At 49.7% G+C, this 13,215-nt stretch overlaps 1 protein-coding gene across 2 annotated transcripts in view; it reads left to right on the forward strand.

Moving 5' to 3' along the window:
* The first annotated feature begins 5,482 nt into the window (after positions 1-5,482).
* IGDCC4 (immunoglobulin superfamily DCC subclass member 4) overlaps positions 5,483-13,215 on the forward strand; it is a 102,578-nt gene continuing 94,845 nt past the window's right edge. Inside the window, exon 1 of one of the 2 annotated variants that reach the window (XM_064157954.1) lies at positions 5,483-5,869. In XM_064157954.1, the coding sequence (XP_064014024.1) occupies positions 5,770-5,869 (100 nt within the window). In that variant the 5' untranslated portion in view covers positions 5,483-5,769. The remainder of the gene's footprint in view (positions 5,870-13,215) is intronic. The other variant, XM_064157953.1, reaches the window with a different exon arrangement.

Genomic DNA, 13,215 nt, shown 5'->3' on the forward strand with positions numbered 1-13,215 from the left:
TGGATCCATGCAGGTCTCTGCAGGGTGTGAGAGTCTCGGCTCACTCGTGGCTCTGGCTGTGGGGCCAGGGCCCTCATTTGCAGAAATCCCTTTTGCCGTGAACATATTTTAAATGCAAGCTTCCGAATCTCATTACTTGCTGTCTTTTCCTCTTCCATTCATTTTTCACCTAACAATGCACCTGCCAATATCTGCCCCTGAGCCCCATTTTAAGTAGCATTTTCCATAATTAATGTCACACTCCTGCTCCCTATCTATCTTTGGCAACTGTCGACTGCCTGCAGCAGGACCAGAGGAAGAGGGAAAGCCCTCCCTGGGTATAACAATAACACAACACCCATTCCTGGAAGAATGATGAGATAGGCTGTGTAATAAATATTTATAAGAGCAAGCGTAATGAAATGAATGTGTAGTATACTGAGGCTCCCTTAGGGTTTGGTCATTGCATGTTTTTTCCCTCTCTTCTTTCTTCTCTGTTGTACAGAATTGTCCTGATGTCCCCGGGTTGTCGAGCAAATTGCTTATTGTGTTGCTCACTTACACAATGCATGTTATTATGTGCAACCAGCTGCTCCTGTTTGGCATTGCTCACACACACAGAGAACAGGAGGCTAGCCTCACTTCTCTCGTCTGGGAAGTCAGTGTTCCTTCTAGCACTGAAGTTGCTGCCAGACCAGAAGAAGTCTGGCAATGAAGTGAGTCCTGGTGGAAAAGGTCCCTGAGAGACTCCTTTTCTGGGAAGACTGAGGTTGTGGGTTTGCAGTGAGCTTGAGCTGATCCTGCTTTGTACTGCCACTGAAAGCTTCCTCGTGCCCCTGTCTGTGTGTTCCAATTGCTTTCCTGGTGCTGGCACTAACTCTTGGGGTGCTTGCAGGGTTAAGCTGGAGCAGGGGACTGATTTCATTGTTATTGTTGTTGCCTATTAAGTTTTCAGCACCATCCTTTCCTCTGCCCATCTCCAGGCTCATTCAAGCACTAATGCCATCACAAAGGAAAGAACAGCCAACTCTTCTAGTAATTAGAGCAGCTTAAATTCATTAAAAAACCTCAGCCTTGGTGTTGCAGACCTGTCTGGAATTAGAGATCGTCAGAAACCAGAGGAAGTCTGTATCTGAGAGTGGGAGGTTTAATCCTACTTGGGAGAGAAAGAACCTAAACATGGTCCCAAACACGCCTCAGACACTGGCTCCCTGTGAGACGGGGACGAGTCGCAGTGGGTGGCACTTCATACCTGCCAAACTGGGGGGCACCAAACTCTGAGGGAAGCTTTCACTGAGGAGGAAAGTGCTTCTGAACAAGTGCATCTACCAAAGTCCTCTAATTGCAGAGCTATAGGGTTTGTCAGCACAGGGATTTGCATCTGAGCTGCTTTTCCTGATCTGGAGGGGGCAGCGGAGGTGTGGGGGCAGGCTCAATCTGGAGAAAAACTGCTAAATTTAAACAGTCCTCTTCAGTGTGAAGTGGATTAAATTAAGAGACTGTAAACCAGCCTTTGCTTGGAATAAGAACATCCTCATTGTGATTTTTAAAATAGCTGTTCTGCTTTAAACTGCTCTCTACTTTAATTTGGAATTAACTTCCATTTCTTTCATTTGCTTTAACTACTCTGACCCTGGGACATAGCTTTTGGATGCTCTAAACCCCAACCCATGGCATGCAGCTTTTCCCCGTTCTTCGGATTTCTTTAATTGTAAGGGGTCTTTTTTGGCAGCAAGCATTGTTCTTTACCTGCATTTGTTTAGTGTCTTGCACAGCTGGATCCCAGTAGTCTGAATCACACAGCTGCCAGCTGGAAGTGGACACAGGCTGCTTAGTGTGGGCATGGATTCAGAACCTGGACAAGTTCTGGTTCAGATACTCTGTGACACGTGCTGCTGTGCTTTCAGGTCTCTCGCACCTACATCAACCTCTCAAATTACGGATCCTCCCTTGGCTACAGGCTGGCAGCATGGGAAAAGTTCCTGCTGAGCTAGATGAATTTATAGCGGCTCTTCCTGGATTTCCCCAACAAGCTCTTCATTGCTGGGACCATACACACATGCAGATGTGTCCCATATAGTGTCCACATACCCGACTCACCAAGGATTTATTTTCTAGAGCACAAAACAATGTCTTCAGAAGGGGGAACAAAAGCTGAACTACAAACAGCAGCCGCTTGCTGCTGCTACTCTTTGCCATTCACACTTTCTCAGCTCAAAGTATCAGAGGTTTGCAGCTATTGAAAAGTAGAAAAAAACCTCCTAGCTGGCAGGAATGGAAGCACTGGGGAGTCTGCAGCACATAAAAAAGGGCCTTTGGCTTGCCATAAGTATTGGGGCAGAAAGGACATTATCTGCAGAAGGAATGTCCCTTCTGTTGTCACGTCTGCTGTCACTTTGTTCTTTATGGACTTGCAGCCAGGGAGTTATCTGATCCTTCCCAAACCTGCAAAATGGCTCTTTCCAGGCTCTCTTTCCGCTGTAAGCACCCCATGAAATCATTTCATACAGACAGGGCATCTCTGTGGGCAGCTGAAGCAGCTGATGCCTGTCCAGGTGGTACAACCCTCCTTGTAGCCATGGGACCAGCTCCTGTGAACACACATGTCAGCCAGCATTGGCTTCAGTTGTGAGGAGCTGCCCCACAGAATCAATGGTTGTTGTGAGCTCGGTTTGTGATGATGCAGGTGATAGAGGCGGATGGTGGGGACTTGGTGTTACTCTCACGGGTACGTGTGCTGTCGCTTAAAGGAGTTGGTGGTGTGGGTCACATTCACAGTTCAGGGGCTGTTTGCTAAGTCTGCTTTTTGACTTTGCCCAGGGACAGATATTCAGGGATTATACCTGTTGGAAGCTTGAGTGCATCAAAAAGCTGGTTTAATCCCTGTTTCCACTGGCATGCAGTAAGATAGAGGTGTCATGAAGGAACCAAGTAGCACTGTAATACCAGACAGCGAGCAAAGACAGGAGTTAGACTTGGGTCTTCTGCCACTAGCGTCTGCTCCTAACCATGACCTGTTGGCAGGGAGCTGGCTTAGTATGGCCAAGTACTGCTAACCAGAGTGTGCAGAACTTTGCAGACCACTGTCAATTTTGATTATTTATACCACTTCTGCCTGACTTTTAGGCAAAGGTTTCCTTGCTTAAAGGGAAGCTAAAAGTCCAGGATTTGAGGTAAAAAGGACAGGGGTGTGTTTGAAGGAAACCACTGTTAGACGTCAGGAGGAGGCATTCCTGTACTGCCTCATAGCATTTGGACAGCACCTTTAAAACCACCTCAGGCATAAAGGAGCAGGTGGGAAAGGCCCAGAGAGAAAGGAAGGTTTGAGAGGCTTGTTAGCCTTTAGCTCCATGCTGGAGCAGTGCAGAAGGAAGCGTGGCTATTCCTATCCCCTTCCCACAAGATGGTGAGCATATGGATGGTGCAAGTGTAGGATCAGTGGATTTGCCTTACTACTCCCTCCTTCCTTCCTTCTTCTAACCCAGTGCTGGGCAAAACCTCCCTGCATGGCTGTCCAGAGCGGGGGGCTGCTGGATCCCAGGGCTTGTCTGTGCTGAGAGTGCCAAGGACTAACACAGAGCTGCACAACTCATACACGTGGAAAACTTTCTTTCCTCCAAGCAGTCTTTCTGGTTTCATTTAAGTTTTTATAGTTCATTATACAAGCTAATAAATAGGAAGATCTGGATTAAAAAAGCTTCTTTTTTCATATTCTGCATAGCTGGAGCCCTTTCTACATTCCACACTGCTGTAATAGCTGGAGGGCTGGACAGCCTCTTCTCCTTTCAACAGGCCAAAGCAGATCCCTTCCTACCTGCTCTGGATGTGGCTGCCCTTCTGCTTGGCACCAGCCACTGCTGCCAACAGAAGATCTTGGTGTCATTTGCCCTCAGGACTAAACCTGCACCTGCAGCTTTACATGCAGACCTGCAGCATGACTTTGGACCCAGCCAAGCTGGAGAGGTAGCAACCTCGTTCTCCATCTTTCAGCAGCCTTCACATCCGCACCTCTCTTCCACTGCTTGGCTTGGCTGGTGGATGTGTCCTGCCTCTCTCTGCAGCAGTGGGGTGCAGACAGACTCTGCCATGTATCTTATTTACTTTATTTTCAGGAGCAGATGAGAAGCGTAGATTAGACTTAAATGCTTGGAAAGCTCAAGGAATTACACACACTTCAAGGAGCTGTGCTTTGAGATGATCCCCAATGGGACTACAAACTGATGGAACCATAGAATCATTTAAGTTGGAACGGAGCTTTCCGATCATTGAGTCCAACTCGTAACCCACCATGACTAAGTCACCACTTTATGTCTCTCAGCACCACATCTACACATCTTTTAAATCCCTCTGGTGATGGGGACTATACCACTGCCCTGATCAGCCTGTTTCAGGGCTTGGCAACTCCTTTGATGAAGATACTGTTCCTAATGTCTAACCTAAACCTCTCCCGGTAAAATTTGAACCTGTTTCCTCTTGCACTCTGACTTGTTCCTTAGGAGAAGAGACCAATTCCCACCTGGTCCCAGTCTCTTTTCAGGCAGTTGTAGACAGCCAGAAAGTCTCCTCTGAGCCTCCTTTTCTCTAGGCTGAACAACCCCAGGTCCATCAGCTGCTCCTCACAAGAATTCTGCTCTGGACTCTTCCCCAGTTTCATTGCCCTTGTCTGGACACAACCCAGCACCTCAGTATCCTTCTTGTAGTGAGGGTCCCAAAACTGAACCCAGTATTCAAAGTGCAGCCTTACTTGTGCCCAGCACTGGGGGCAGCTGATTCTTGCCCTGGTCCTCCTGGCCACACTGTGGCTGATGCAGGTCAGGAAGCTGCTGGCCTTGGACACCTGAACACACGCTGGTTCATATATAGCTGGCTGCTGACCAACAGCCCCAGGTCCTTTTCTGCTGGACAGTTTCCAGCCATTCTGACCCAAGCTTAGAGTGTTCATGGGGTTTCGTGACCCAAGTGCAGGACTCAGCACTTAGCTGAACTTGTACTGTTTGCTTTGGCCTATTGTTCAGCCTGTCCAGTTTGCGCAGAGCTTCTCTACCCTCAAGCAGATGAACGCTCCTGCCCAACCCGGTGTCAGGATGCCGGCGCTGGTGCGGCTCTGCAGCCTGCCCGGGCTGTGCGGGGTGGCAGCCTCATCTCCTCGCCACAGACACAGCAGGGCCTGCGGGACGGCGGCCAGCAGCCCTCGGCCGTCCACCAGCTCTGGGCTGGCTGTGGCGCCGTGTGCGTGTCCGCCTGTCAGCGGAAAGCAGCGCGCAGACAAGGGTTCTGCTGCCCTGACGGGACAGAGGGGCCGTCGGAGCTCCGTGAGGGGGAAAGCTCCGTCTTGGGAGCAGCGCTGTGTCCTCCGCGCTCACCTGCGGCAAAAAGAATGAAAAGCCTAAAGAGAAGGGGGGCGGTGGGGGCGAATAATTAAAAAGGCACATAAAATGTTTATAAGCCCGCGCTGGCCAGCCCGGGGAGCTGCCGGCCCAGCTGAGCGGCCCCGCACCTGCCGCGCTGCCCGTGCCCCCTGAGGGAACGGGGCCGGCCGCCCCCCCTCGCGGCGGGCTGGCAGCAACCTGTTGGTCCCGCCGCGGCTGGAGGAGGGCGGGAGAAACCCCCCGCGGCTCGGCGGCGAACCCGCTGACAAAGGCGGAGCAGCGGCAGGGCCAGGGCCGCCCCCCGCTCCCCCCTCCGCCCCCGGCAGCGAGGCCCGGCGGCGCCGGCGGGCAGCGCGGGGCTGGGGCCGGGGCGCTCGCACAAGATGGCGGTGGGGCGGCGGGAGAACGTGCTCCCCTCTTAATGCGGCCGCGGCGGCCCCTGCTCCCGGCGCCCGGCGGGGCTTACATGGCGCTGGAGGACCTGCTTTGTCTCTGCTTCTCCGTCGTCCTGGCCGTGCAAGGTGGGAGAGGAAGGAAGAGGTGGGAGGGTGGGAGGGGGTCGGTCGGTTGTCCCCCGAGCCCACGGACGGTTGCGCCTGGCGCCGCGGTGCCACCTGCCCTTAGCGCTGCGCCCAGCTCCGCTGTGGGCAGCGGCCGGCTCCCCGCGGGGATGCGCTTCCCTGCCGGGACCTTTTCCCCTGTCGGGACCTTTTCCCTTGTCGTTTCTCGCCCTCCCGTAGCAGTCCTGAGTGGCCATTACCCCTCCAACAGTCACCTTTTCCTCCTGTCAGTGGCCGCCCCCCGATAGCCATTTCACCCACCGCTCTCCATCCTTCTTTTTCGCGGCTGCTTTTCGTCTCTTGAGTCGGGCCGCAGTCACACGCATGGCCTCTACCCGTGCCTGGACGGTGCCTCTTTTAGGGTCATCTTTTGTGGGTGACACTGGGCATTCTCCACAGAGAGCCTCCCTCAGAGGACCGTGCTGGCGAATGGGACAGGTCCAGCAGCAGCGACCCTCGGGCAACTTTCCTCTGAGGGATGGCTGCTGCCCCAGACTGGCTTGGGGACGAAACACTTGTCTGGCATGGGGCCGGCCCGGAGCAGGCCCGGGTGTCTGGCAGGGCCATGGCAGGGACCTTCATCTCCCCTTGCCCCACACCCAACAGCGCAGGACACCTTGGTGGGCAGATGTCCCGTTGGTCAAGGAAGCGACCCAGGAGTGGCTGTGCTCCTCGCACCCGTGTTTTGCAATGGTTTGGCAAAGGGCTCCGTGCGCGGGCACACGTACGCCTGGATGGCTTTCTGCCTTTGCCGTCGAAGTTCTAATCCAGGGGCCCTGGAGCTGTGGACCTCGGGCTGCGTGATTCACTCCCTGTGCCTGCACAGACCGTCCAAAGCTTTTGTCCTCATCCTCAAGGAGTTGGAAAGATGTAGGCTGGTGGAACTGCACCAAAATATGTGAGCCATGTGTGTGCCCTGGAGTTGCTCTCCTTTAGAAGAGCCTCCTAGACAGGGGGAGTACAGTGGAGGAGCCATCCCTATGTAATTGTACATTTTAATTCCGTTTTATGATGCATTCAGGTCTTGCAGAACATAATAACTGCACAAAGGCTGTTTAGTCTTTATGGCTTCAAAAGTAGCTCTTTGGGGGGAGAATACAGTGTGCTGGACAGCTGCAGGGTTGTTTTGCCGTTCTTTCCTTTTTTCAGACCACTTTGAGTCCCCGTAAGGGATGGGTTATCATTTGATGTCGGTGAAGCAGTAACGGTGGTTGTGTGTAGGAACGAGTAACATGTCAATGGCCCATTTTCAGCAGTGCATGTGGGTGTCTCTAGGTGGATGGCAGTCTGTGACCCCACCAGCAGACATACGGCTAAGCTGAGGTGTGTGGGAGCTGTGTCTCCTGTGTGTTTGAGCAAACAGCTAAGTGGATCCCTGGGCTCGTAATGGAGAATAATGATTTGAAAGAGAAAAGGGGGGTGGTGAAGTGGATGTTGTTTTTCAAACCTACTTCATCCAGAAATCTTCAAATGCTTTGCGGGAATTTGCAGTCTTGGCTTCTCTGATTTATTTGCAAGCAATTAGGCAACTAGTGGAAATTGGTGCTGTTTGTTTTCTGACAATGGGCCACGTATTGTGTAGAGAGGTAGTAAGTGCATCCATGCAGGCTGTGGACGTGCTGCTTGGTACATGTGGATGTGCTTTCCAACAGGTGGGTTTGATTCTGAAAAGAAAAGCGTGGACTTGTTTCAATCTGAAATTAATTTGGCAGAGGGTTGGAATGGTTTTGGGAAAGTCTGCATTTGATCCCGAAGCCCACGTGTTTTGATCCAAAGTTCAAGCCTCACTGGGTATGAGATACGTAAGAGAGAAGTAGACTGGAAAACCTGCCCTGCTCTGTGGACTTGATGGAAACTGTGACAGTTTACACTAGCCGGGGATGTCATACTGTGTTTTGAAAGCCTTCTGCCTGCCCTAATTTGAGCAGTAGCAGGAAAGGATTTAAGAGAAGAAACGAAAAACAAAGCAACCCCCCTTCATCTGGCTCTGGCAAGGGGGTTGTGCTGATTGCTTTCCTTGGGGCTCTCTACAGGGCATGAACTGTTGGTGAGCTTTTCTCCCGAGGAATCAACTGAGGTCCACCTGGCTTTGTGTCATTTGGACTTGTGGTTGAGTCCTCTTGCTGCAGAGCAGATTTTATTTAGTTAACTTTAATTGTGATTTATTTTATCCTTCCTGGTGCCTTTCCCTTGCTTGCTGCGTGCCTGGGGAAGTTGGTGTTGCTCTTGGGGGATCGCGTGTCTGCTGCTGCAGTCACCTGCACTTCGCACGGCGTTGCCTGCGTACAGAAAGCCATTTGTCCTCTTGGCTGTGGTGGCCCAGTGTCACCTGTCCCTGGGCTGGTGACAGGAGGCAGGATGAGTGGTGCAGGGAAAGGGTGTTTCTTACAGCGTCCCAGAAACGAGGGGGCCACAGACAGTGCCAAAGACTCCCGCGCACCACGTTGAGGAGGTTTTGCCGGTGTTGCCTTTCCAGGGGCAGGCTTCTCGCACAGGAACTCGCAGCCGTGGTGCTGTGGCTGTCATGACAGCCAGTCTCTAAGCCCTGACAGCAGGGGCTGCTCCAAAGTGGAGAATGTTTCCGCTGGTGTTTCTCTGTTCTCTTCTGGTGCGTGAGACTGGAGGAGAAACCAGTCAGACTTGGTTCTGGCTTTGTTTTTCCCCAGCTTTTTGCTTCTGTTGTCCGGTTTGTGCCCCCTCCTTCCGGTCTCATGGAAGTCTAAAGTGAAGCAGATACTCAGTAATTTTCTGATGTCTCCCTACTTCCCTACAGCAGACTTCTGGCAGATGTAACAAGTTTGATGTGCTGTGGGGGGCCCCACACGGGGTGGGTCTGTCACTGATGGTGCGTGAGCTACTTTAGAATGGTGCAAGTCATAACTGAAAGCGTTTGGTAATCTGCCTTTCCTTTGGGATTAAGGGCAACGATTCTTTCTGGATGCAGGCTTGCAGGACTTGGAGGCAGCTTCTCTGGCATGGCACAGGTCTCTCTGTGCTGGGAACACCAGAGCCACCTGTGTTTGGGAACTGCAAGAGTGAGTTGGGTGTTGCAGTGACAAGCAGTACATCTTGCCTGAGTGCCCGCTGTGATATTACACAGAATCACAGAATGGCTGGGGTTGGAAGAGACCTCAAAAGACCATCCAGTCCTGCCAGAGCAGGATCACCTGGAGGAGGTCATGCAAGAACATGTCCAGGTAGGTTTTGAGTGTCTCCAACGGAGACTCCACAACCTCTCTGGGCAGCCTGTTCCAGAGTTTTGCCACCCTCACAGTGAAAAACTTTTTCCTTATGTTCACATGGAACCTCCTTTGCTCCAGCTTGCACCCATTGCCCCTTGTCCTATCACTGGATGTCTCTGAGCAGAGCCTGGCTCCATCCTCCTGATACTTGTCCTTCACATATTCATAAACATGAATGAGGTCACCTCTTAGTCTCCTCTAAGCTGAAGAGACTCAACTCCTTCAGCCTTTCCTCATAAGGGAGATATTCCATTCCCTTGATCATCTTTGTGGTGCTGACTTTTTGAAGCTGTTCCATGCCCTTCTTGAACTGAGTGGCTCTGAACTGGACACAGTATTCCAGATGCAGCCTTACCAGGGCAGCTGTGGTCCAGTTGCTTCATCTACTTTGACATCCTCAGGACCCATCTTCATACAAAAGTAGATATATTGTACATTTCTGTGAAATGTGTTGAGAGGACAAAGTCCATCAATGAGGGTAAAATCCATCAATAAGGATGAAATCCATCAATCCATCAGCACATCTACGATCATCACTACAATATACAACTATGCCCAAGGCAGGGTGCTGCACTGTCCCATGTTGGCTCACAAACTTGTGACTCCTGCTGGAGTATTGCTTGCTGGGTGATTTGAGCTCTGCCTCCCAGAGCCTTCCCAATGGCTGGCTGTTCTCACAAGTCACAATCCAGGTGCTCATGAGCCAGTTTGGACATCTGCAGTGTTAGAGATGCTGCTCTCACAATTTACACTCTCTCCCCCTGTTTAAATGGCTGCCTGGCCATTAAAGCCTAGTCATGGTTACATAATTAAGATGAGAATTAATATTTAATCTGATTGTAATTTCTTGCTGGAATCTGTCCCAAACTGTATCTCTGCACAAGGTGAGTGAGTACCTGAGGGAAAACTTATGTTTTCTGGTCTTGCACATAGGGGATTTTCTGCTTGGAAACAGAATTATAAGCCTGCCTTGCTGACAGCAAAAAGCCTAAGCTTCACAAACCTAGTGATCCTAGTCATTTTGTTATCTGTAGGAAGCAAATGTTTGCTTTATAGTCAGCTGTAATGCTGGAGGGGATATGGTAAATCCTTGTTATCAGTATTTGCCAAGTGCGTGTTGGGCCAAAATCAACTCTGGTGCAATTTTGTTACATTCTGGAGAACTGGACCCACTTGTCTTCAGTCTTTTTAGCCTGGTTTTCTACTTAATGTAGTCATGCTGTCTGGTTGTCTGTCCGTCTCCCTTTCCTTTTCCCGGTGGCTCTTGGGCCTGCTGGTCAGTCATATAGACGGTTGAGAGATTTGAAAATAAGTACTCAGGTAGAGAGGACAGAGATGCATTTTCTGCAGGAGCTTAAGGAGAGGCACTCGAAAACCCACCTAGGGGAGGAACCTGAAATGCCTCAGCTGCAGGAAGAGCTTTGCACAGAGCTTGTACATCATTTGGGTAGGAGGGGGTAGTCCAGTCACAAGGCAGAAAGCTGCAGGAAATCACAAACTCGAGTCCTTGTATCCACTGGCTTGTTTTATCTTGGAAGTCTTGCTCTGGTGTTCTGGTTATGCCAGCATTTGTATCGCAGGGCTTGGTAGCTGGTTTGATTTCCTCTCTTCTTGGGAAAGCATATTCCAAACACAAGACTTGGAGCTTGTGTGACATTGGCTCTTTCTCTTGTCTCTGTGTGGGTCGCTTGCCGTCTCTGCCTCAGTTTCCTTTTTGTTCCAACTGGGCAGAAGCTGCTGTTGAATACTGTAAACACAAGAAGAACATTGCCACTCACTCTTTTGGCTTTTATTAAAATTTCATGAGTAAGTGACCTCTAAGTGCTGCTTATTCTTGTCTGATTTAATGACTTTAGGGTGAGAAAATCCGCAGTTGTTAAAACTGCCTCTGCTCTCCAAAAGCAGGGTTGAGCTGTGTTTTCACAAGCCCTTCTAGAGATGCTAAATCTCACACCAGATGTGAGATTTGACTTTTGCTGCTGTGCTGAAGTCATCCTTGAAACACCACTGAATTTTCTTTTTTCTGCAGAGTAACAAATCCTTGGTATTGAGGGGAAGAGATGGTCAGTGTTTACTGCTAGGAAGGCAGATATCTACCAAGTTCTCTGGGAGAACTGAAAGTCGTCTTGTGAGCCTTGTTTGACCATATCTAGCACTTTCCTGTTGGCAGGTGTCAAGACACTTTGCCCCTGAGTGTGTAGGTCGTGGTGCTTCTCCCTTGGATGTGTTTTTGTTCATGTCGTTGGTGCCCTTTGGTGTCTGTCTGAGTCAGATCCTTTCTTGTTCTTAATCCATGGGATCCTGCTGTTGCGATACTGGCCTGCTTTATCTGAGAAGTCCAGCAGATGCAGTGTGTTATCTCTGTGGGTAATAAACATACTTTGTGGTGGTTATGATAAGCACTTTCTGTATTCCACTGAAACTTTCATATCAGACGTTCTGAAGTTACTTAAGAATCCATCTCTGTGTTTTAAATGCAGTTGCCTGTTACTGCCACATTACATTCAGCTGAGCCATTGAACAACCTGCTTTATTCTACACTTTCCTGGGGTTTAATGTTTCAAGTTTTTTTTTCAGGATCTCTTGAATGGATTTCTTGAGGACTGGTCATTAATATTAAATGTATGTTAATGACATTTAAGGGTCGCCAGAGGTTGCTCTCAGCCCAAATTGATGGGAGAATTAAAATCTAATGTGTGAAGCTGTTGCATCTGTGCTCAGTCCACTCTGGTCCTGTCCTATATTTCTCCTGAGTTCACTGCTCCCATTTCCTGCTTGGGTCTTTGAACCACATTCCCTTTGGAGTTGGGAGGACTTAGCACCTTGTTAAGTATAAGAATTTGGTAAATGAAACAATTAAAATGGAATTTCAGAGAAAGGTGCTGGGATCGCAGAACTTGGAGCAGAGGTGGAGCAAACCTGGGTTGCAGAAGTGATAACACTTTCCCGTTGGGAGGAAAGTGACAATGTCCTGCTTTAAGTTTCATGGTCTGTGCTGGGAAATGTGCATCCTTGCTAGTTTCTAAGTAGGCTATTGATCGACTTCACAGGTGCAACCAAACAGGCCATTACTTGAGGGGGTGGATTTCTCGTGCTGTGTTGTGTGAATACATCAGGGTTTTGGCAAAACCTGGCTGTTTGTGCATGCAGAGCTTGGATAAATTTTCTTTACCAAAAGCATCAGCAGTGCTTACAGGTTTTAAAAGTGCCTGAAATTTTGCAGTTGTTCAGACTGTCCTCTCTGTGTCTCCTGGCTGGTTGGATCTGACTTGGGGAGTGGGTGCTTGTATTTTCTGAACAAAAGTGGAATTGTGCCCGATATTAACAGAAAACTAGTCAAGTGTTTACTGATGTGGTGTTGCTGCAGCTCAGAAGGCTTTCGTGTTCCTTTGGAAATCTTTGTCCTCTTTATCTCTTTTTTTGGGATGATGGTCTGGCAAAAAGCTGCAGTGCTGTTAGCTTTCTGGAGATACCATTGCTGCTTACAAGGATGAGCTGTGTAGTCCTTCTCTTAGTCGTGTTGACCCAGAGGAACTGAGCTAGTTGCATCTCGTTTATGCCTTACCAGTCCCACTTGTCTGTTTGACACCTGGCAAAGCCTTGAGAGAGCTTGTGAGAAGGAGATTTGGAGCTTTAGAGAATTAGCAGTTGTTCAGGCTGATGTTTAGGGGGTTTAGCCTGCGATGTTGGGATGGAAGATAAGGCTCACATACGAGATACTGGGGCTCCTTTGAGGTTATCTTCAGCAGAGGGGCAAGAAGTGTGGCATGGAGTAGAGGATCTGGGCTGCTGGCTTGGCTCAATTGTTTCCTGTTTGACAGGTATTTTTTCCCTGCCATGGAGGCTCAAGCAGCTCTGATGTTAGAGAATCCAGGGTGTCACAGGACCGTGTGCTCCACAGGTCTGTATGTTGTGTGAGAAGACATCTTGGCAAAATAGACATAGAAGGGAAAAGAGGAGAAAGAAACCCAGCATCTGATCCAGTCTCATCTCCTTCGCTGGGTTGGCAAAAATTGTTCAGATCTTCCTTCCTAAGAATGATTTTGTAAACGTGATTTTGTACTA

The sequence above is a fragment of the Pogoniulus pusillus genome, chromosome 17 (assembly GCF_015220805.1).
Source record: "Pogoniulus pusillus isolate bPogPus1 chromosome 17, bPogPus1.pri, whole genome shotgun sequence".
Taxonomy (NCBI): domain Eukaryota; kingdom Metazoa; phylum Chordata; class Aves; order Piciformes; family Lybiidae; genus Pogoniulus; species Pogoniulus pusillus.